The 21,891-nt window shown below is 46.5% G+C and overlaps 1 protein-coding gene across 4 annotated transcripts in view; it reads left to right on the forward strand.

Annotated features, from left to right (window-relative positions):
• Positions 1-21,891, forward strand: part of eva1ba (eva-1 homolog Ba (C. elegans)) — a 122,320-nt gene that overhangs the window by 91,933 nt on the left and 8,496 nt on the right. For all 4 annotated transcript variants that reach the window (XM_072247022.1, XM_072247021.1, XM_072247023.1 and 1 more), the window contains one exon: positions 16,077-16,207. In XM_072247022.1, coding sequence (XP_072103123.1) covers positions 16,141-16,207 — 67 coding nt within the window. In that variant the 5' untranslated portion in view covers positions 16,077-16,140. The remainder of the gene's footprint in view (positions 1-16,076; positions 16,208-21,891) is intronic.

Consider the following 21,891-nt stretch of genomic DNA (forward strand, 5'->3'; position numbering starts at 1 on the left):
TTGAAAAGTTCTATAAGATTGGTTAGACACAACCTACCACACATGAAGCCATGCTGACTCTTCTTAATCAGTCCTTGCCTATCCAAATACTCACATATCTGGTCCCTTAGAATACTTTCCAATAACTTTCCCACTACTGATGTCAGGCTCAATAGCACTAACAAACCATGCCCACAATGCCTGATAGAACAACATGCAACAAAGCAACAACAGCAAACAAGCCCTATTCCTTCCTCCCTCCCAGTCCTCTAACCCCAGGACAGCCTGCAGTGGACCAGACTTAGGCCTGCAGACACCGGTCCTCGACCTGCCCAGCGGACTCTCAGAGATGTGCAGTCTCATACTTAATACATGAGTACAAAGATGAAGAGAGCACAGCAGTGCCTCCACTTCCTTAGGAGTTTGCGAAGATTCGGCGTGGCATCTAAAACGTTGACAAACTCCTGTAGATGTGTGGTGGACAGTATATTGACTGGCTGCATCACAGCCTGATATGGAAATACCAATGCCCTTGAATGGAAAATTGGCCAAAAAGTAGTGGATACGGCCAGTCCATCACTTTCAAGGACTCTTCATCTCATGGTCTTGATATTTATTTATATTTGCATTTGCACAGTTTGTTGTCTTCTGCACCCTCGTTGAACACCCTCGTTGGGCTGTTTTTCATTGATTCTGTAATAGTCACTATTCTATAGATTTGTTGAGTATGCCCACAAGAAAATGAATCTCAGGGTTGTATATGGTGACATATATGTACTTTGATAATAAAATTTACTGTACTTTGAACTTAGAAGTTTGGAACTTTAATGTGGCACAAATGGCCTCTTCCTGTTCAGGGAAATCTTTCCTGAATTTTATTGCATTCTCCTATGTTTCAGGGACCTGATTCCAAATAGTCTGACAGCAGGAAAATCCTGGAATCAATCCAAGCTAGACTGAGTTGGACACTTGCAAAGCCAGTTTCCCACCTACCCAATCCAGAGTGTTCTGGCTGAAATATCCTGATCATCCATTGTTTTTCTTCATGTGACCCTGCCAACCAGTGAGCGGTTTCTGCCGTTAACAATTCCTCATTAAGCCTTTGATTGAGATTTTCCACTTGCATCCTGCGCAGAGGAAACATTTACCATGGCCAGATTATCCCTTGTACATTAGGTTCCTGGTTGTTGAGTTTTCATCAATGAAAATAAAAATCCTGAAAATAAAACTCGGCAGGTCAGGCAGCATCTGTGGAGAGAGGAACGGAGTTTATGTTTCAGGTTTGGGATCCTTCATCAGAACTGGGAAAGGAAGAAACATATTAGTTTAAGTAGCAGAGAAAAAAAGGTAAACGAAGGGGATATCTTTGGTGACTTAGTGAGGTACAGAAGATCAGTTAAGTTCTCAAGATCCCAACCAATTCTCTCCTGTCCTTTAGAAGGCATCTTTGTGTGTTTGTCACCAGTGTCTTTACCTGTAACTACACTTCAGCGTTACCTAGCAACCATTGCAGCATGACATCACCAACTCTGACTTGTGAAGAAAGCCCTTGTCCACTATCAGGCCCACTAAGAGTGGACAATGAACGAGGCTGCCCCAATCTCTTCCATTAATGTGGATGGTCAATTACTCCCTAAGGAATGTGGAACAAGCAAGCAAACAGGCCACCCCTTCCTTCACTGACCCCAAAATTAAGACCACCACTTGTCAGTGAAGGAAATTATTAAAATTCCCTTCCCAAAGCACCAGTTAAAATTCTTGGAATATCAGCTAATAAAAATAGAATTTAACTCCTTCAGCCAGCCATTTTCCTGTCACTGGGTGAAACAGATATCTTCAGATTTCTTCATAGGCAAGGTTTCTGTTGTCAGACAAAACTGTAAATTGCAAAATCCCAGAGTCAATTCTGAAACCTCATGTGATTAAAATTGGATGTGTTGAGTCAGTGTAAATCTGTACCTCCGTTTATAAAGCTCAGCTACTCTTAATTCTCTAAATGTTGCAACACCCTATAAAATGAAACGATTACAGCAGTTGCACATTTTTACTCTTCATTGCCAAAGAAATGCATTCCTTCTGTTTCAACCCAAGAGCTTCTTGCTGCTTGCAGGCAAGATGGTGAAGAAAGCAGTTAGCATGGCGGCCTTCATCTGTCAGAGCATCGGGTTTAGGAGCAGGAGAATTACGTTGCGGTTATAGAAGTTGCTGGTGAGAGCACACTTTGAGTATTGTGTACACTTTCGGTCACTCTGCCATCGGTAAGGTATGGTCAAGCTGGGGAGGGTGAAGAAGAGATTTAACAGGATGCTACCTGGACTAGAGAGGATGAGTTATAGGAATAGGACATCCACGCTGGATCTTCATTCCCGGGAATGCAGGAGAATGAGGATTGACCTCATTGGAATGGATAAAATCATGAGGGGTGTGGATGAAGTGAACATGGATGGTCTTTGCCCAAGATTGGAGAATCTAAAACTAGAGGGCACAGGCGCGAGGTAAGCTGGGGGAAAGTTTAAAAGAGGTTAGTGGGGATTTGGAAGCCGCCAGAGTAAATGGTTGAGCTGGGTACTGCTGCAACATTTAAGGGGCACGTGGATGGGTACATGGAAGGGAGGGGCTCGGGGGGTGGGGGTGGTTACAGGCTGAATGAGTCCAGCAGGGAGGATGCTGTGGTCCACATGGACCAGTGGACTGAAGGGCTTTCTCACTGCTCTATCACTCTGGCTCTGTTCACCTCTCACTTGCTTTCTTCATTAATTTCCTTTCTACAAATGACTCCACGGCTCTCCAGTTCAGGACCTTGTTCACTTTCGCTAAGCCCTTTCACTGTTTGTCTAACAATCGCCTGTGTTCAACAAGGGCTGGCAAACTTCTCCTGGCACTCTGGAAGGGTGATCTCATCGGGCAAAAGAGCACTCGTTTTTCCATCTTCCTGCAGGAGCAGCCACTGTGACAACAAACTCAGACCCTCCCACCGTTGACAGGCTGATCCCTTCCTGCCCACATGATTCAGGCTGGCAGACGGTTTGGGCGGGGGCGGGGAGGGGGAGGGTAGTAAAAAGGCTGTTACTAATTTGCTGAACAGCACAGCTTCGCCTTTGCAAAGAATCAGTTGTTCTAACAAGCTGAACCATTTCAAATAAGCTTAATGGAGGGCACCTATAGAAGGATTAGATTCCATTAGTGAAGATCCTGAGATAGATTAATTTCATGGTGCCCTTGGGAGCCCAGCTAATCCTGGGTGCATTGTCAATTGCCCCAAGATGTCTGTGCCTCACACTGTAGCACCTGCAAGTAACATTTACTATGGAGTTCGCCTGGACTCTTTCCACTGCTTCTATACTACCGGAAAGTTGCTGTTCATCCATCGTTGCCAATGAAGACCTCGATACCATTATGATGATTATGATGATGTCGAGACTAGCGCTTGATCTGGATTTAAGTGAGGGAGAATTGCGCAGCGTCAGCCTCACTCTCTCATCCCAGTTCCCATCTGGATCCAGTGGCAAGACAGAGTCGAGACGGCTGGAGGTGGGACTAGGCGCAGCAGATGACCAGGACATCTTCTGTGTCTTGTCCTGCTCTAAACATTCCACAACACTTGCAGAGACCGCCTTCTTGACCGTTGGACCTTCCATTGGTCTCGTCTGCTCAATCTGCCGGAGTCTGTCTTCACATGCTGGGATAGACAACTCCCTATCTCACCGAGGGTTTGAGACCCGTCGGCTACCCTCACTTGGTTTAGCGAGCCTGTCGAAGCCGTTGCCCGGGGTGTGGCCGCTGTCGCATGCAAACAGCTACGGGGAGCCACAGGTGAGAGCTGAGTGCCAGGTGGGGACCAAAGGTGGACAAACTGCCCTGACAAGGACGTGACAGTAAGTATAAGCCAAAGGGAATGGTGGTATCGCTGAGCTGGGAAAATGCTTCATTGCCAAGTGCGTGGTAGTGAAGGGAGCTATTCGACACCACTTCCCTCGGACCAATCAGAGAAACCACAGTGAGTTGCGGACCCAGCTCAGCACTTTATCAAGACCAGCTTCCCATCTATGTTACCTCCTCAGTAAACCAGCCAGCATGTTCAAAGACTCCAACCCCACCCCAGACATCCCTTTTCCCATCAGGCAGAAGATCCAAAAGCCTGAAAGCATGTACCACCGGGCTGAAGAACAGCTTCTACCCCATTGTTATTGGACCCCGGAATGGACGTCTTACACCCTGTGGATTTTTTTCCTCACTGTCTACCTCAATATGATCTTGCCCTTTATTGTTTACCTGCACTGCACTTTCTCTGTAGCTGTCACTCTTTATTCAACATCGTTAGCTTTACCACGTTCTGCCTCAATACACTGTGTAACGATTTGATCTGTATGAGTACGCAAGACATTCTTCTCGCTATATATGACCATAACAAATCGATACCAACACCAATGATAGTAGGGAAATGCGAGGGGCAGGTTTCTCTAACAGTCTACGAGTCGGGCTGAGGACATATGGATGGAACCGGCCTCTTATGGTTAGCGAGGCCCCTGCCAATACTTCGGACTTGCAAACTTTCTCTCTTCCTAGCCAAGAGCAGCATATGGCCAAAGGAAAGCTGCCGGTGAATTTCTACAGAACCACCCAAAGATAGGTAGATGGTACGTTAATTGTCCCTGGTGGGAGTTGGGAATTAGGGGGTACTTGAAGAGGATTAGTGTAAGTGGGTGTTTTCTGGTCCTGATAAACTAAAGGGTCCAAGTTCATGATGTATAACTCTGACCAGTCAATAGGAAACCCTGCTTTTTAGCTGTTCAGGCACAATTCCATCCAACTAGCCTGCAGAGCTAAATGCAGTACATCCCAAGCTGCGTACACCTTTCACAAAGTCAGTTCTTATTGCTGCCCCTCCACCTTATAAAATATTTCCAGAAGCACTAAACCCATATATGCTCCATCTGGCTAATTACAGACTGAGCCGGAAGCCTTGAGTTTACAGTACATTCTCGTCATAAATCTTTCGGAAATGGCAACTTTCTTGCTTAGGTGCTGAGTTTTGTAATGACTGGCTTGAAGATTGCAGTCACTTCTGTAAGATGGTTCTTGGCAAGTTCTCCAGTGAAATGTAATATTTAATGCAAGCATTTTTCCCCAAGATGACACAACCAAATGAAAACAGAAACCAGGGTGTTTTGGCACATGGCTAATGCGGTTATTTTATTGATGCCTAATTTTAATTTAGGAGGATCTTTAAATGGAAGCTTGTAGTGATTCATTTCAAAGTATGTGGTGAGTGGGTTTTGTGTTACAATTGAGGCTCCGTCTTTCCATTTGTCTGTGTGTCACTGGTTTCTTTTTCATTCCCCACATGTTCAGTACAGAAGCTGGCTACAGCCTGACTCCTGGCACCCTGCTTCAAAGCCCTGGCATGATACACACAATGCCTGTCTAATGGCCGGCTGGCTGGAGTTAGAAGGCACCCTGCAGAGGATATCACAACTCCTCACTCCATACTGTACACAACTGCTGAATTTAAAGGACATTGCACACGAGAAGTCACCGCCCCCACCGATAGACATCTGTTGAGGCTCAGAGACAACTGTGCACTGGATATCACAAATACAAGTACATAGTAATTTTATTATCAAAGTATGCATACCATATACAACCTTGAGATTCATCTTCTTGCAGGCAGCCACCAAACAAAGAAACACAATAGAACGCACAGTAACACATACAACAAAGACCGACTAACATCCAGTGTGCGAAAGGGGCAAGTTGTGCAAATATTAAAAAGTAAGCAAATAATACAGAGAATATGAACCGCAGAGCCTCACGGTCACATTTGACTATAAAAGAGCTGAACGTGGCTCACAGACCGAGGTTTCTAATCCTTGATCCAATGCCCTGGTTGACATTGTTCCTTGTAAGAGCCTTAACTGCTACAGGGATCAAGATCAAACTCAGCTATGAAGGCACAACAATTGTGTTTTGTGTTGTTCCACTGAACGTTGCATTAATGGACGGCGATCATTAATAATCATTAGTACAGTGCAGTTAACTTCTTTTGGCAAGATGACCTGTTTGCTGTGAGAATGCTAGCTGAATTACCTGTCTACTTAATTTGAAGCTTCTGAAAACTAAAGTGAAAATAGACGGTTCTGGAAATATACTGTATAATAGAGCATCTGCAAAGAGAGAAACAAAGGGTATATTCTGGGTTGGTCAACCTTCATTGGAAGGAGGAGGAGGAGAAGATGGCGGCGCGACGCAACGCGCGCGGCCTCTTGGTGAATGATATCTGTAATCTGTCAAGTAGGGTACCGTGCACAATTCTGATTTGATGGAGACAGACGTGAGAGTACGGAGGAACATCTGGAGAAACTTCTGGAATGCCCGCTTCGCTGCCGCTGCTACTGTGTGGTAACCGGAATCTACGGAGCAGAAGGCCCCGAATCCTCGGCTTTGCTTGTTTCAGTGGCCGGGGCGAGGTCGAGGGCGCTCGGCAAAGGATGGCGCTCGGGCAGCTGTACTGGAGAGGCTGGTCGGAAGCTTGAAGTTTTCAGATGGATGGACTCAGTGTCGGCTGTGGTCGGCTGATTCCAAGGCATCGGCATTTGTCAGTGCCTTGGAGGTTTATGGCAGGGAGCTTCTCCCTTTTGCCGCCTGCTATCAGGTATTCGGGCGTCGATCAACTCGGGACTTTGAGACTTTTTTCTTACTGTGCCCATGGTCTGTTCTTTATCAAATTATGGTATTGTTTAGCACTGCTGTAACTATATGTTATAATTATGTGGTTCTGTCAGTGTTAGTCTTTGGTTTGTCCTGTTTTCTGTGATATCACTCCAGAGAAACATTGTATCATTTCTTAATGTGTGTATGCATTTCTAAATGACAATAAAAGAGAACTGAGTGTTCTCATAATCTAAGTTAGAAGTGTTGCGTGATTTAAGTTGTAGAGAAGGGAGAGGGACAGGGAGAAAAAAGGGGAACATCTGTGACTCAGTAGAGATCAAGAGAGACTAAATGGCACAAATAGTTATGATGCCTGCTGAGACAGGCTGAGAAGATTGGTTAATTATTGGCACATGTACCACGAATCAATGAAAAGTTTGTCTTGCAAGCTGTTCATACAGATCAAGTCATTACACAGTGCATTGATGAGAGTGGAATGATTACAACAGTGGTGGTGATTAGATCTACAGGGATCAGCTTGAGATGAATCACCACCCTGTGGTCCCACTCTATTTTAATCTCCTATTCTTTTTAGTTTCCATCTATTGCTTAATATGCATCGCCAATCAGTTAAATTGTCACGCCTATATCAAAACATTAAAACATACATTGTTTGCGTCATTGTGCTGGGGGCATCCTATAAGTGTCGCCACATTTCTGGTGCCAACATAGCACGCCCACAACTCTCTAGCCCTAACCTTATGCCTTTGAAATGTGACAAGAAACCAGAGCACCTGGAGGAAATCCACGTGGTCACAGGGAGGATGTACAAATTCTTCACAGACAATGGCAGGAACTGAACCTGGATCACTGGTGCTATAAAGTGTTACACTAACGACTACAGTACTGTGCCAGCCCAAAGTTACTGTGTCCTCTCCTCAATTGTGTTAATTATGATCATTGTGAAGACATGATAACTTCAGCTGATTTGCCTAGAAGAGGTAAAAATACTCAGAGGTTGAGAAAAGAGGAATGAGAAAAAATGTTATACTTTAATAGGTACAAAGCACAATAGATGCTGGGAATATTCAGCAAGTCAGAACAGAGGGGAACAGACTGATGATTCTTTGTCAGTACCTCCAGTTCTAGTACAAACTAAAACAGCTGGTTGTTGAATTCACTGTTATTCCTGAGGGTTATAATACAGCTCGTTGGAAGATGAGGTCCAATCTGTTTGTATCAACATTGTTATTTTGTTTTATAATTTTGAAAATTAATAAAAAGATTTAAAAAGAAAGAAAGGAAGATGAGGTTCTGCTCCCGATGCTTATGATTGGACCTCATTGAATGATCAACAGGGGTAAGAGTAGAGAGGGCAGAGCAGGATGAAGATCAAAGTGATCTCCAGTTGGAAGTTTGGGTCACCCTTGTTCTGCAAACAACCAGCCAGCAATCAACGATAGGATTTCAATTCCCCCACCACTGCCTGGACCATGCTGAGGAAACTCACACCATCACAGAGACAGCATGTCAACCCCAATCGGAGATTGTTGGTGCTGTAAAGAGGTTGTGCTAACTGCCATGCTATCGTGCTGCCCTAAGACTCAAGACTTGTACTCAAATACTGGTTTCCTTGCGATGGAATTGTGCTGTTAAGAAAGGAAAGAGTTTGGACCGAGATTGGGACAGAAATTGGCAGTAGAAACTGTGGCACTTTCAAGCTCTGTATGATTGTAGGACAGCAACGGAGAGAGAGGAGTGAAACAAAGATTGTTCCAAACCTCTCATAAAGAGATAGGCAAAATTTAGGCCAATTGTTAGTTCACAAATCGATGAGCAGCTGTAACCAGTTTAAAATTGCTTCAGAAGCACGAACATTGGCAACATGTCCTTTGAGTTCAAGAGCCATGAGGTAATGTTGCAGCTCTACAAAATCCTAGTTAGATCACACTTGGAACATTGTGTTCAGTTCTGGTTGCCTCATTCTAGGAAAGACGTGGAAGCTTTAGGAGCAGGTGCAGAGGAGATTTACCAGAACACTGCCTGAACAAGAGAACATGTCTAATGAAGATAAGTTAAGCGAGCTAGGGCTTCTCTCTTTGGAGTGAAGGAGGATGACAGGTGACTAGATAGAGGTGTACAAGATAAGAGGCATAGATAGAGAGGATGGCCAGAGACTTCACAAACCAAGTACAAAGGGGCATAATTTTCGGCTACACACACAAAGTGCTTGAGGAACTCAGCAGGCCAGATGAAAGGTCTTGGCCTGAAATGTCGACTGTTTACTCTTTTCCGTAGATGCTGTCTGGCCTGCTGAGTTCCTCCCGCATTTTGTGTGTGTTGCTTTGGATTTCCAGCAGTTGCAGGTTTTCTCGTGTTTAGCATAATTTTGAGACGATTGGAGGAAGGTACGTAGGGGATGTCAAAAGCATATGTGTGGAACTCCCTGCCAGTGGCAGTGATAGAGGCAGATACTTCTCAGTGAGAAACACTTATACTGTATAGGCACATGAATAATATAAAAATGGAGTGTTATGTAGGAGAGAAGGGTTAGATTGGTTAAAGTAAAGAAGGGTTAGAGTAGGTTAAAAGGTTGACACTAGAGTGCTGCACTGTGCTATAATGTTCTATTTCTACTTTCTAAACTTTGTCCCCTTTACCATTAATTCTAATTCCCCCAAAGTCTAAACGAATATGGTTCCTGAATACCGGAGGAGCCCCAGCATAAACCAACAATAGATGCAGAGACCCCTACCTATGGTGAAGTGATCTCATCCACATACAGGGAGGCTTGACCCACGTGCATTTGCGTCTGGGATCGTCCCACCTCTGTATCGTTTTGATTTGATTGAAGCCTTGATAGGATATGTGTGAGAGAGACAGAGGAGAGAGGGAGCCCCACCCATCTCTGGATTTGCTTGTAAAGATTTCCATTGGCCACTCATTGATTTGAACATCACTGCTGACGTTTGTTTACAATTGTACATTCCCTTAAACCACATTTTAGAGGGTGCATTATCAGGTAGATGTGTAGTCTCCTGGTTCAAGTTCTTCCCTCTGCCCTGCATGTAGGTGATCATATCCCAAAGTCATGCAAGACTGCTGGGGTATGGCACGGGTCTGACCCAGGTGTACCACCATCGGACTTGTCCCAATGACACAATGACCTTGGACAGAATCCTGTAATACCCATGTAGCAATGAGGTTGTTCGACACTTTCTAATGGCTTGCCTCAAACCAGTCTGCTTTGATGACGGTAATAACACCCATCCTCATGGATGATATGCTACTGACTGGTTACATAACATTATATTCTGCACAGACCCCCCCGCCCCCCAACGCCCTACAAAAGAAGGAGACAGCGTTGGAGTGGTTTCCCAAGCAGAGTCATCTAACAGAGTGCTTAAACACCAGCTGGCTCAAACAACCAAGATCTTGTTTGACTGGGTGGACGGGGTCCCTCCCTGTCCGATCCTTCCTCGTACAGTCCTGATGCATGTTGCCCTCAAGGTGGCTGTTGTGTCGCTGAAACAGTCGGCCATTTCCTCCTTTAATGCGAGCCTGCCAGTGCAGTCTGGAAGGGGACGTCGCAGCCTTTGCCGAGGTGAATCCTGAACATGTGCCTGTGCTCTCTAGCTCGTTCCTGGAGATGCACTGAGAGAAATAACCAATGCTGCTGGGAGTATATTAGTCCGGCAGTGGACGTCTCCTGGTTGCCTTAAACCTACTGGTCTCCCAGTGAACAAACAAATGGAGCAGACTTGCACAAGTCAATTAGAAAAGGGAGTAACCCAGGAAGCAACTGAGACACAAGGTGTGGGTGTGGGATCATTGTGGTCATGTTCCTGCAGAGCTATTTGAGGGAAATGAAGGTTCAAACCTCACTAGGGCAGCCCAATGGTCAGAAGCAAAATCAGAATCAGATTTAATATCACCAACATAAGTCATGAAGTTTGTTAACTTTGTAGCAGCAGTACAATGCAATACATAATAAATAAATGTAGAGGAATATACTTCTATAGATATGTAAAATAGTTAAATTGAAATAAGTGGTGCCAAAAAAAAGTAGAAATAAAAAGTAGAGAGGTACTCCTTATGGGTTCAATGTCCTTTTAGGAATTGTATGGCAGGGGGGAAGAAGCTGTTCCTGAATCATTGAGTGTGTGCCTTCAGGCTTCTGTACCTCCTTCCTGATGGTATCAGTGTGAACAGGGCATGTCCTGGGTAGTTGGGTGGTGGGGATCCTTGATAATAGACACCTCCTTCTTCAGGCACCGCTCTTTAACGACGTCTTGTATACTACAGAGGCCTGAACCATGATGAGCTGACTAATTTTACATTTGATCTTGTGCGACTGCACCCCCACCCCCAGCCCAATCCCAGACAGTGATTGCAGCCAGTCAGAATGCTCTCCATGGCACATTTGTAGAAGTTTTTGAATGTTTCAGTTGACAAACCAAATCTCCTCAAACTCCTAATGAAATATAGCCACTGTCTTGCCTCCTTTATAGCTGCATCATAACAGTGTACTGATCAGCAAAATGCTTTACAGACTTGCTGTAACATCGGGGGTTCAATTCCCTCCACTGTCTGTAAGGAGTTTGTATTGTTCTCCCCATGACCTCAAGGGTTTCCTCCAGATGCTCTGGTTTCCTCCCAAATTCCAAAGACATATGGTTAGGGCTAGTGAGCCGTGGGCATGCTATGTTGGTACCCGAAGCGTGCTGACACTTGAGGGCTGCCCCCAGCACAATCCTAACCTTAATCTGGCAATGAAGAATTTAAATTTATTTAACTAAACGGCGGGAGGAGAGATAGTAGCGCGCTGCGCGTGTGCGGCCCTCTGGTGAAAATGATATCGTATCCGTTAAATAGGGGCCGTGGACAATTCTGATTTGATGGAGACGGACATGAAAGCACAGAGGAACATCTGGAGAAATTCCTGAAGCGCCCGTTCACTGCTGTTGTTACTGCGCGATCGAGAATCTTCCAGAGGGAAGGCCTCAAAATCCCCGGCTTTGCCTGCTGTTGGCGACCGAGATGGAGGTTGAATCGTTTGGACAGAGATGGTGCTCGGTACTCGGTGTCGGAGAGCTTATCAGAGGCTCGAAGTTTTCGGACGACTCAGAGTCGAACTGTGGTCGGGCATGGCAGGGAGAGTTTTTCTTCCTTCTCCCGTCTGCATGAGATGTGGGACATTTGAGAGACTTTGAAATTTTTACTGTGCTCATGGACTTCTTCATCAAGTTATAGTATTGTTGCACTGTTGTAACTATATGTTATAATTATGTGGTTTTGTTAGTTTTTTCAGTCTTGGTCTGTCCTGTGTTTTGTGATATCACACCAGAGGAAATAATGTTTCATTTCTTAATGCATGTATTACTAAATGACAATAAAAGAGGACTGTGTGTCTTCATAATCTAATCTAAATGGAACTGGAAAGTTATAATCAGTAAGGATGATCATTAAGATCATTGTTAGAGATCTATCTGGTTTGTTAATGTATTTTTTTTCCAGGCAAACCTTTAGCTGCGTATGACACTGAACCAATAAATGTGTTTACCCATAACGTAGGAGGAAGTTATGAGTCATGGGGGGGATGGGGAATAAATGTTGGTCCCTGTTGGCTATTCCTGTGAACAAATACAGAGTATATTCCCAAACTGAACCGTAGCCTTTGAAACTGCCCAGAAATATTTGAAAATAATCCAGAAATATGGTTCAGTTTAAATCAATGATGGTAACTCTGGGCTCGTGAGATGAGGGAAGTGGGAACTCATCTGGCTTTTGCATAGTGGGCGAGAACCTTTTCTATGGAGTCAGTGGTTCATGGGCCTACCATCCTATTGATGGAAACAGTTGTGAAGCAGTGGGACCAGCAGATTGATCCTGTGGGGTTCAAGCCTTCCATTGTCCTGGCTCCCAGACCTGTTGAAGATGTAGTGCTTTGGCTGGGCCGGATTTTTTTTTGGCACAGAATAAACTCTGATTAAGGTCGATCTTACGTGAAGTTATTTGACTTTAGCTCCCCACGTAAATCATCCCAACAAAAAAAAAGTCAGCACAAAGGTTGAGCACAATTTGCTCAATAATTGCTCCAGCTCCTTAGCCGCCATTTCACAGCTCACTACAACTCAGTCGGGTGTCTGCAGTGTCTTGCTGAGTTACTGCACCCCGGCCTGCAATTTCAAGCATTGTTTATGAGCCAGGTCCTTCGTTCCATTTCCAGTTCATACCGTGTAAACTTATTTCGCCAATGGAATCATTGACTTACTGCACTTGGCCTCAGTGGCTGTATTCCAGGGAGAGAAGCAAGAGCTGGCAATCCAGCAATCCTGCTACAGAACACGATTGTACGGGCAACATTGGATCTGGAAGCCATGCTGTACACTAAGGCCCACTGTTGAGAGCTCAGTACTGGGGTCAGCAATCTTCCAAGGTTGTTCGGGAGTTTCCAGAGATTAAAACTTCCTCTCCTGTTAGGAGCCAAGGGAAAAAAGCCATCCAAACATACAAAAGTTTGTTCTGAAATCCAGCAGCATAACCTGGTTTTGTTCAGTACAGTGCAATAGAAAGTACTTTCTGAATAGTAATGATGGCAGTTCCTGCATCGTTTTACGTCACGGAAGAGTGATTTAGAACCATAGAACCATAGAACCATAGAACCATAGAACCATAGAACACTACAGCACAGAAAACAGACCATTCAGCCCTTCTAGTCTGTGCCGAAACATTATTCCGCTAGAAATAAACATTATTTCTGTGTTAATCTCACAAGGACAATCCTAAGAGGCCGGAGCAGGGTTTGGCAGCTGAGCCCTTTGAGACTGCTCTGCTATTCAACTTAGTCGGCTCAAATGCCCGAGCCATGCTGTTGTGACCTTCTGACTGAAAATATCCTCGTCTCTGATGAATTAAAAAAAAAATCAGCATTTCTGTTTTCTTTCCTTGACATTATTTTGATATGTTGCAGGCAAGTTCAGACTAAATTCTCTAAGGAGTAGTTATCTTTTGGGCTCTTGTGGAATAACTAAGTTTTTGCACTGCAGAACTGGATTAGAGCCTCTGTATAATAAATCCTTCACTTACCTTATGTTAACTTTCGAACGCCTCTACGTGCTGCTCCAAGGACCCTCTGCTCCCAATACAACCCAGATATCATGGTTCTAGCTGGAAACGTTCCCATCCCCTGAGTCCTTGAGACCTTTCTCATTCTACCTAAAAGCTGTACTGACCTCCTGACCTCCCCAGTGATTCCTCTGTTCATCCCAGCCTCTGCCACTATCCCTCCCTCATGTGCCTCCCAGTCTCCATCCCAGGCTCTACAGGAGACCGGATCTCCAACCTCACACTGCTCACCAACACCCCCACCCCCCCCCATCACTGCAACAGACCAGTTATCCCAGTCCTCCTCCCTACAACCTTCTAGGTCTTCGGTTCTCATTCCAACTGACTCAGATTCAGCATCTCAGACCTAAGCCACCGCCATTTGGGCGCCATGGTAACGGAGAGGTTAGTGTGAAGCTATTGCAGCTTGGGCCTTTCCAGAGTTCAGAGCTCAAGTCAATTTAGATTAGATTAGATTAGATTATGAGGACCTGCGGTCCTCTTTTATTGTCATTTAGTAATTCATGCATGAAGAAATGATACAATATTCCTCCGGTGTGATATCACAGAAACACAGGACAGACCAAGGCTGAAAAACTAACAAAAACCACATAATTATAACATATAGTTACAACAGTGCAACAATACCATAACTTGATGAAGAACAGGCCATGGCACAATAAAAAAGTTCAAAGTCTCTCGAACGTCCCACATCTCACGCAGACGGGAGAAGGAAGAAAACTCTCCCTGCCATGCCCGACCACAGTCCGACTCTGAGTCATCCGAAAACTTCGAGCTCTGATCAGCCCTCTGACACCGAGTACCGAGCACCATCTCGATCTGAACGATTCGACCTCAGCCTCAGTCGCCAGCAACAGGCAAAGCCGGGGATTTTGGGGCCTTCCCTCTGGAAGATTCTCGATCGCCCAGTAACAGCAGCAGCGAACCAGTGTTTCAGAAATTTCTCCAGATGTTCCTCTGTGCTTTCATATCTGTCTCCATCAAATCAGAATTGTCCACGGCCTCTATTTAATGGATACGATATCATTTTTTCCGTAGAGCTGCGCGCGCTGCTATCTTCTCCTCCTGCCAACTGTGATGTGCACCAGCTGCTCATACAACCAGCCACTACTTGTTCCCATGGCTTCATGTGACCCTGATGGCTGGAGGGTTGGGGGTGTCGCTAAGCAGCTGCTACTCCTCGCTGTCTGTAAGGAGTCAGTACGTCCTCCCAGCGGAGCTCGTGAGTTTTCCCCAGGCCCTCCAGTTTACTCTCACGTTCCAAAGACGTACTGGGTAGGTTGATTCGTCATTGTAAATTGTCCTGTGATCAGGTTAGGGTTAATTGGGCTTGTCAGGGGTTGCTGGGGCGGTGTGCCTCAAAGGACCGATGTATCTCGAAGTAAATTTCCATCATCTCCCATGTCACCTCTCCACCCTTTGACCAAAGGCCCCATTAGTCTTGGCCTTTTCCCTGGGAAGAAAGAAAGAAGCATCAGCTTTATTGTCACGTGTACGTTGAAACATACAGTGAAACACACTATTTACATCAACAGCCAACAGGTTGGGGGTGTGTTGGAGGGCAGCCCTCAAGCAGCACCCTGCTCCTGGTGCCAATGTAGCATTCCCATAATGTACCAACCCCAGCCCGTATGCTTTTGCACTGTGGAAAGAAACTGAAACACAAGGAAGAACCCAACGCGATCACAGGGAGAACGTACAAACTCATTACAGACAGCAGAGGGAATTGCACCCTGATCTTCTGATGTCAGGCACTGTAAAATGTGAAGCTAACCACTATACTACCATGCCACATACAACCCGCCAAGGCGCACAGTGTCCCGACTGGTCTTGTAAATGTGGTCCGCATTCCCTCACCAACCATGATGCCTGGAGTCTATCCTGGGCCGTCATGGTTAAAAGGTGTAAATGTGTAGAATCCATTTACAGTGAACTAGCCAAGCAGTCAGTGCCATGAGAAATCCCCATTCTGGCAGGCTTAGGAACTTCTTTTTAATTGCATTCTATTGAAACAAGGTTGCTTACTGTAAAAATAATGGCTAGGTAAAATATTGTGGGGGTAAGTTGGAGAGAACAATGATTTGCTAACAGGTCAGCAGATATGCTCATTACTAGGTGTAGTGTTGTGCTATACTTTTCATCTATGTTGCCAACATGTTGGCCAGAATAGAGAAGAGGAGACAGAAAGGAGTTTTATCGGCTCACTTGTATTTGTTTATTGTTGCAATATGAGCTATGGAAATGTTTTCCCTACGTGCCTGATCTGGCAGCACACCACGATGACCAGGTGCTATTGAAGTATGCTCTGTTTTTTTCAGATCTGCCGACTGAACATTGCCGGGAGCTGAGGCGTTGGCGTGTCTGGCAGGACTGGTCACATCAATGGACATCCCAAAGGCAGAGATGAGCCTCATCACCAACAGCATTCAAGCTTATATGCACATCGCTTGTAAGTACCCAACTCCTGCACCTCCTCAGTGCGTGAGATCACATCACCATAACCCACACCCATCACTGTACGACCATAAGATATAGGAGCAGAATTCGGCCATTTGGTATGCCATTTCATCTTGGCTGACCCATTCCCTTTCAGCCCCGATCTCTCGCCTTCTCCCTGTAACCCGTCATGCTCTGACTCATCAAGAACCTATCAAAATCCAATGACTTGGTCTCCACAGCCGCCTGTGGCGACAAGTTCCACAGATTCACCACTGTCTGGCTGAAGAGATTCCTGCTGACCTCCGTTCTAAATGGACATCCCTCTATTCTGAGACTGGGGCCTCCGGTGCCAGACTTCCCATCATAGGAAGCATCCTCTCCACATCCACTCTGGCGAGGCCTTTCAACATTTGATCGATCGGTTTCATTGAGATCACCCTCATTCTTCTCAGTTCAAATGAGTACATCAAACATTTCTCATATGATAGGTCTTTCAATCCTGGGATCATTTTCATGAATCTCCTTTGAATCTTCTCCAATGTCAGCACGTCCTTTCTTAGATAAGCTGCTCCTAAACAGGGGTGAGAAGAGGGTATCACCTGGATGGTGGGAATCCTTGATGATAGACATCTTCTTCTTCTGAAGTCAATAGTTGTTTTGTTACACCCCCTATTAGAAACATAGAAACATAGAAAACCTACAGCACAATACAGGCCCTTCGGCCCATAAAGTTGTGCCGAACATGTCCTTACTTTAGAAATTACTAGACCTCCCCATAGCCCTCTATTTTTCTAAGCCCCATGTACCTATCCAAAAGTCTCTTAAGAGACCCTATCGTATCCGCCTCCATCACCATGGCCGGCAGCCCATTCCACACACTCACCAGTCTCTGAGGGAAAACTTACCCCTGACATCTCCTCTGTACCTACTCCCCAGCACCTTAAACCTGTGTCCTCTTGTGGCAACCACTTCAGGCCTGGGAAAAAGCCTCTGACTATCCACACGGTTAACGCCTCTCATGCAGTAACGCTGATATATCAATACATCCTGTTATTGAATCAATATCCTGTGTCCAGTTTCCAGCCCATGGATGTGAATGTCTGGGGAGGTGGGCACCTAGGAAAGTGACAGGGATGCAAGAAAATGAAAATGAAAACATGTCAATAGAAGGACATTAACAGTCATGCACAGAGAGAGCATCACTCGTAGAGCTAGACAGATACACAGGCTACGTACATACAGTGTGTATATTTGTGTACTCCTAATGGGCTGTGTTATGGCAATATTCATTTCTGCACAGCTGGTGAAAGTCTCTGGGCAGGTCAGTGGGAGGTCAGAGTGCAGTGTGTATTTTGCCCTCAAGCTAGGCCAAAGTGAGTGAAGTCAAGTTTCTTGCCAGATGCACAGGTGCAGTGAGGTACATTTACAGCGAAGAACCTGCTCTGTAGGCATGGAGATTTAGATAACACACGGAATGCAAATCGCATGCAAACGATACAAGAAAGACTGGCAGAACGAGGCATCAGCGCAAAACAAAACAGAGACGATTCCATGTTTGTGCAAGAGGCGGCCCGGGGTGTTCCACTGGTGAGGTAGGATTGGGGTTGTACAGGTTGTTTCAAGAACCGAACAGCTGTAAACGTGTGGCTGCTCCTGAACCTGGCAGTTTGAGGTTTCAGAGTTCAGATTTCAGGTGATGGGAGTGAGAAGGTGGTATGACCTGGATGGTGGGGACCTTGATGATAGAAGCATCTTCTTCCTAAGTCAATGCCTTTCAATGATGGGGAGGGCTGCGTCCACTACTCTCTGAAGCTTCTTGCTATGTCATGGTCTGAGAACACTGGGCAATCAGCTCTGCAGTCAAACCAAATCTACCCAGGCTGGAAAAAAAAATCAACGAAGCAAACCTTTTGTAGCTTCAGAACACCCCAGACTGCAATTCTCCCAGTGGCATAACAGCGTGGCGGTTTTAAAGCACCGGCTGTAAGATCGGGGGTTCAATTCCCGCCACCATCTGCAAGGAGTTTGTAAGTTCTCGTCAGGACCGTGTGGAGTTCCTCCCACATTCCAAAGGACATATGATTAGGGTTAGTGAGTTGTGGGTATGCTATGTCGGCACTGGACATGTGGCGACACTTAGAGCTTCTTGGACAGTGTTGTTCATTGACGCAAGCAGTGCATTTCACTGACAAACAAAGCTAATCTTGCCTTACTCTTGTAAGTGACATACAGGCATTGATGTGGGGGCCACTTTGTACCTGGCATAATCCTATAAACCATCTGACTGACATTGGCATATGTATGGAACTTTGGTGAGCTTCTGCTTTTGTTCATGTTATTTATGTGCACCTGAGACAGCCCACCGAGGGAGCAGCCCTCTGAGGGTGCAGCACTTTGAGGGAGCAGCCCTCCAAGGGTGCAGCCCTCCAAGAGTGCAGCACTCCGAGGAAGCACTCCCTCCGAGGGTGCAGCGCTTCGTGGAGGCAGTACTCCCTCAGAAGCTCCAGTCTCTGCAGGTGTCCTTGATCTGAATACACCGCTACTCAGATGTGAGGTGATGATCAAATGAGTTGGGTTGAATCCAGATCCTCTCAAGATTATATGCATGACCACCTCTAATACAAGGGTTCTGAAAATCCTAGAGCTCCCTCTCCCAGCAGGGCTATGTCCTTGCTCCACCACGCCAATGTACCTGGGACTTGGGGTAAGAAGGTGCTTATCTGACTTCAAAACCAGTGTCCCTAGGACTAATTTGGTCCAAGAAAGGGAGATTTTTTTTTGGAAGGTCCCTCTCCACCACTGGGCTGGTTTTGTAGAATCTTCTGACATGGAAATGGCCGTTCGGCCCTGCTCGTCCATGCTGACCTGTGGAGACAGTTCTTCATTAACACTATCACCCAGCACTTGGTGCATTGGCCTCTATGCCTGAGTGGTTCAAGTGCTCATATAGGTGCTTCTTAAATGCTGTCAGCAAACCAGCTTCAGCCACCTTCTCAGCTGGTACATACCACTCCTTGTGTGAAGAAAGTCTCTCTCACAGCCCCCTAAATCTCTCCCTCCTTACGCTAAACCTATATCTTCTGCTTTATCTACCTCCGAGATGAGAAAAGATTTACTGCAGTCAATTCACAAGCAAGAGAAAATCTGCAGGTGCTGGAAGTCCGAGCAACACACACAAAATGCTGGAGGAACTCAGCAGGCCAGGCAGCATCTATGGGTAAAAAGTACAGTCGATGTTTCGGGCCGAAACCCTTTGGCAGGACTGGAGAAAAAAGCTGAGGAGTGGATTTAAAAGGTGGGGAGAGGGAAGAGAGAAATACCAGGCAATAGGTGAAACTTGGAGGGGGAGGGATGAAGCAAAGAACTATGAAGTTGGTGAAGGAGACAGAAGACCATGGAAGAAAGAAGAAAGGGGGTGGAGAAAGAAGCACAGAGGGAAGTGACAAGCAGGCAAGGAGATAATATGAGAGAGGGATGAGGGGATGGGAAATGGTGAAGGGGGAAGAGGTGGAGGCATTACTGGAAGTTTGAGAAATCTATGTTCATGCCATCAGGTTGGAGGCTACCCAAACGGAATATAAGGTGTTGTTCCTCTAATCTAAGTGTGGCCTTATCCCGACAGTGGAGGAGGCCATGAATGGACATATCAGAATGGGAATGGGAAGTGGAATTAAAATGGGTGGCCACTGGGAGATCCCACTTGTCCTGGCAAATGGAGCGTAGATGCTCGGTGAAGCCGTCTCCCAATCTACGTCAGGTCTCACCGATATGCAAGAGGCCACCGCAATCAATGCTAGCTATACATCTTGTAATTATGTACACCTCAATTATGCTCCTCCTAAACCTCCTCCTCCCCAAGCTGAACAGATCAAGTTTCTCCAGTCTCCCCTCATAACTACCAACACACTCAAAATTCTGGAGGAAGTCAGCAGGCCAGGCGGCGTCTATGAAGGGAAATAAACAGTTGATGCTGCAGATCCTTTAACAGGACTTGCTGATGAAGGGTCTCAGCACAAAACATTGGCTGTTTATTTCCCTCCATAGATGCTGCCTGACCTGCTGAGTTCCTCGGACATTTTGTGTGTGTGCTGCTGAAGATTTCCAGCACCTGCAGAACTTCTTGTGTCTCCCCATAACTAAACTCTTTTCTCCCAGGCTGTCATGGTCCGGATTGGGGTCCCTTTAAATTTAACTTGTTTATGTTACGATCTGGACCGTTGATTCCCTGTTTTCCCGTGTCCCTCGACTATGGTGATTAGAGGAAATTTACACTCGGCTGAATCGATAGTTTATAGTCTCCGGCTTTCAGCCGTTCGGTGTGGGAGCGTCTGCAAGGTCATCAAAGGCACGGTGTGCCAATGTCATCTGGCCGGAGCAAGCCTAGTCTCTGCCGAAGCAAGTGCCGGTAATTCGCCCTTCCTCACCGGAGCAACTCTGTCCAGTTACCTCGCCAAAGCGAGCCTGCAAAGTTTCCTCACCGAGGTGGGTCCGTCAGTTAACCTGCCGGAGGGAATCAAGAACCGCTGTCTACTGTTCCCGGGACAAGTCGAGAGCTCGCGACTACCCGGAGGCTCCAAGTCAAGTCCTGGCTCCGGGGGCATTCAAGTACCAAGTCAAGTCCTGGCCCTGGCGGCATTCAAGTGCCAAGTCAAGTCCTGGCCCTGGCGGCATTCTAGCACCAAGTCAAGTCCTGGTCCTGGCGGCTTCCCAGTTCTGAGTCAAGTCCTGGCCCTGGTGGTCTGTGATTTCTGTCCTATCCCCTTGTCTGAATCCCTTCTCTGCCCCTCTCACCTCTAGCCCTCGTCTGCAGCCCCCGCCTGCACTTCGGTCTAGTTCCATCACCGGAGCTAGATAGGTGCTGTCTGGTGTTCATTCGTGTTGGTCTTGTCTTGTCTTGTCCTGGGCTACGTGGGGGTAAGCCTGGCCGTCTTGCCGTTGCCCCGCGGGGAGTCATGTCTTGTCTTGTCTTGTCCTCGCCTCCGTGGGGTAAGTCAGGCTGTCTTGCCGTTGCCCCGTGGGGGGTCATGTCTTGTCATGTCTTGTCCTTGCCTCCGTGGGGTAAGTCAGGCCGTCTTGCTGTTGCCCTGTGGAGGGTCATGAGTCCCGGCCCTATGTCCTATACCCAAGGAGGAGTCCCGGCTCTCTGTTCTGTGTGCAAGTCCCGGCCCTATGTCCTGTACCCAAGGAAGGGTCCCGGCTCTCTGTTCTGTGTGTGAGTCCCGGCCCTATGTCCAGTACCCAAGGAGGGGTCCCGGCTCTCTGTTCTGTGTGCAAGTCCCAGCCCTATGTCCTGTACCCAAGGAGGGGTCCCGGCTCTCTGTTCTGTGTGTGAGTCCCGGCCCTATGTCCAGTACCCAAGGAGGGGTCCCGACCCTGTGTTCTGTGTGTGAGTCTATGGTTCCATGTACCTGCTCCCCGAGACCGAGGCTCTGTGTTCCCATGTTCCTCCTCTCCCTAGCCCATGTCATGTCCATGCCTGGTTCTGGGGTCCGAGCCCAAGGCAAGACCCAGGTACTGGGTCCTTGCCCAGTCTCTGGCTCGGAGTCCATACCCTAGCCTCTTCATGTCTCCTCTAGTTCTGGGAGCTGATTCCAAGTCCTAGCCCAGACTCTTGGTCCCAGCCTAGTCATAGTCCTGAGTCCTTATCCTGTTCGCTATTCCTGCTTCTGTCTTGCTCTCCTGGTATCGTACAAT

The sequence above is a fragment of the Mobula birostris genome, chromosome 30 (assembly GCF_030028105.1).
Source record: "Mobula birostris isolate sMobBir1 chromosome 30, sMobBir1.hap1, whole genome shotgun sequence".
Lineage (NCBI taxonomy): Eukaryota > Metazoa > Chordata > Chondrichthyes > Myliobatiformes > Myliobatidae > Mobula > Mobula birostris.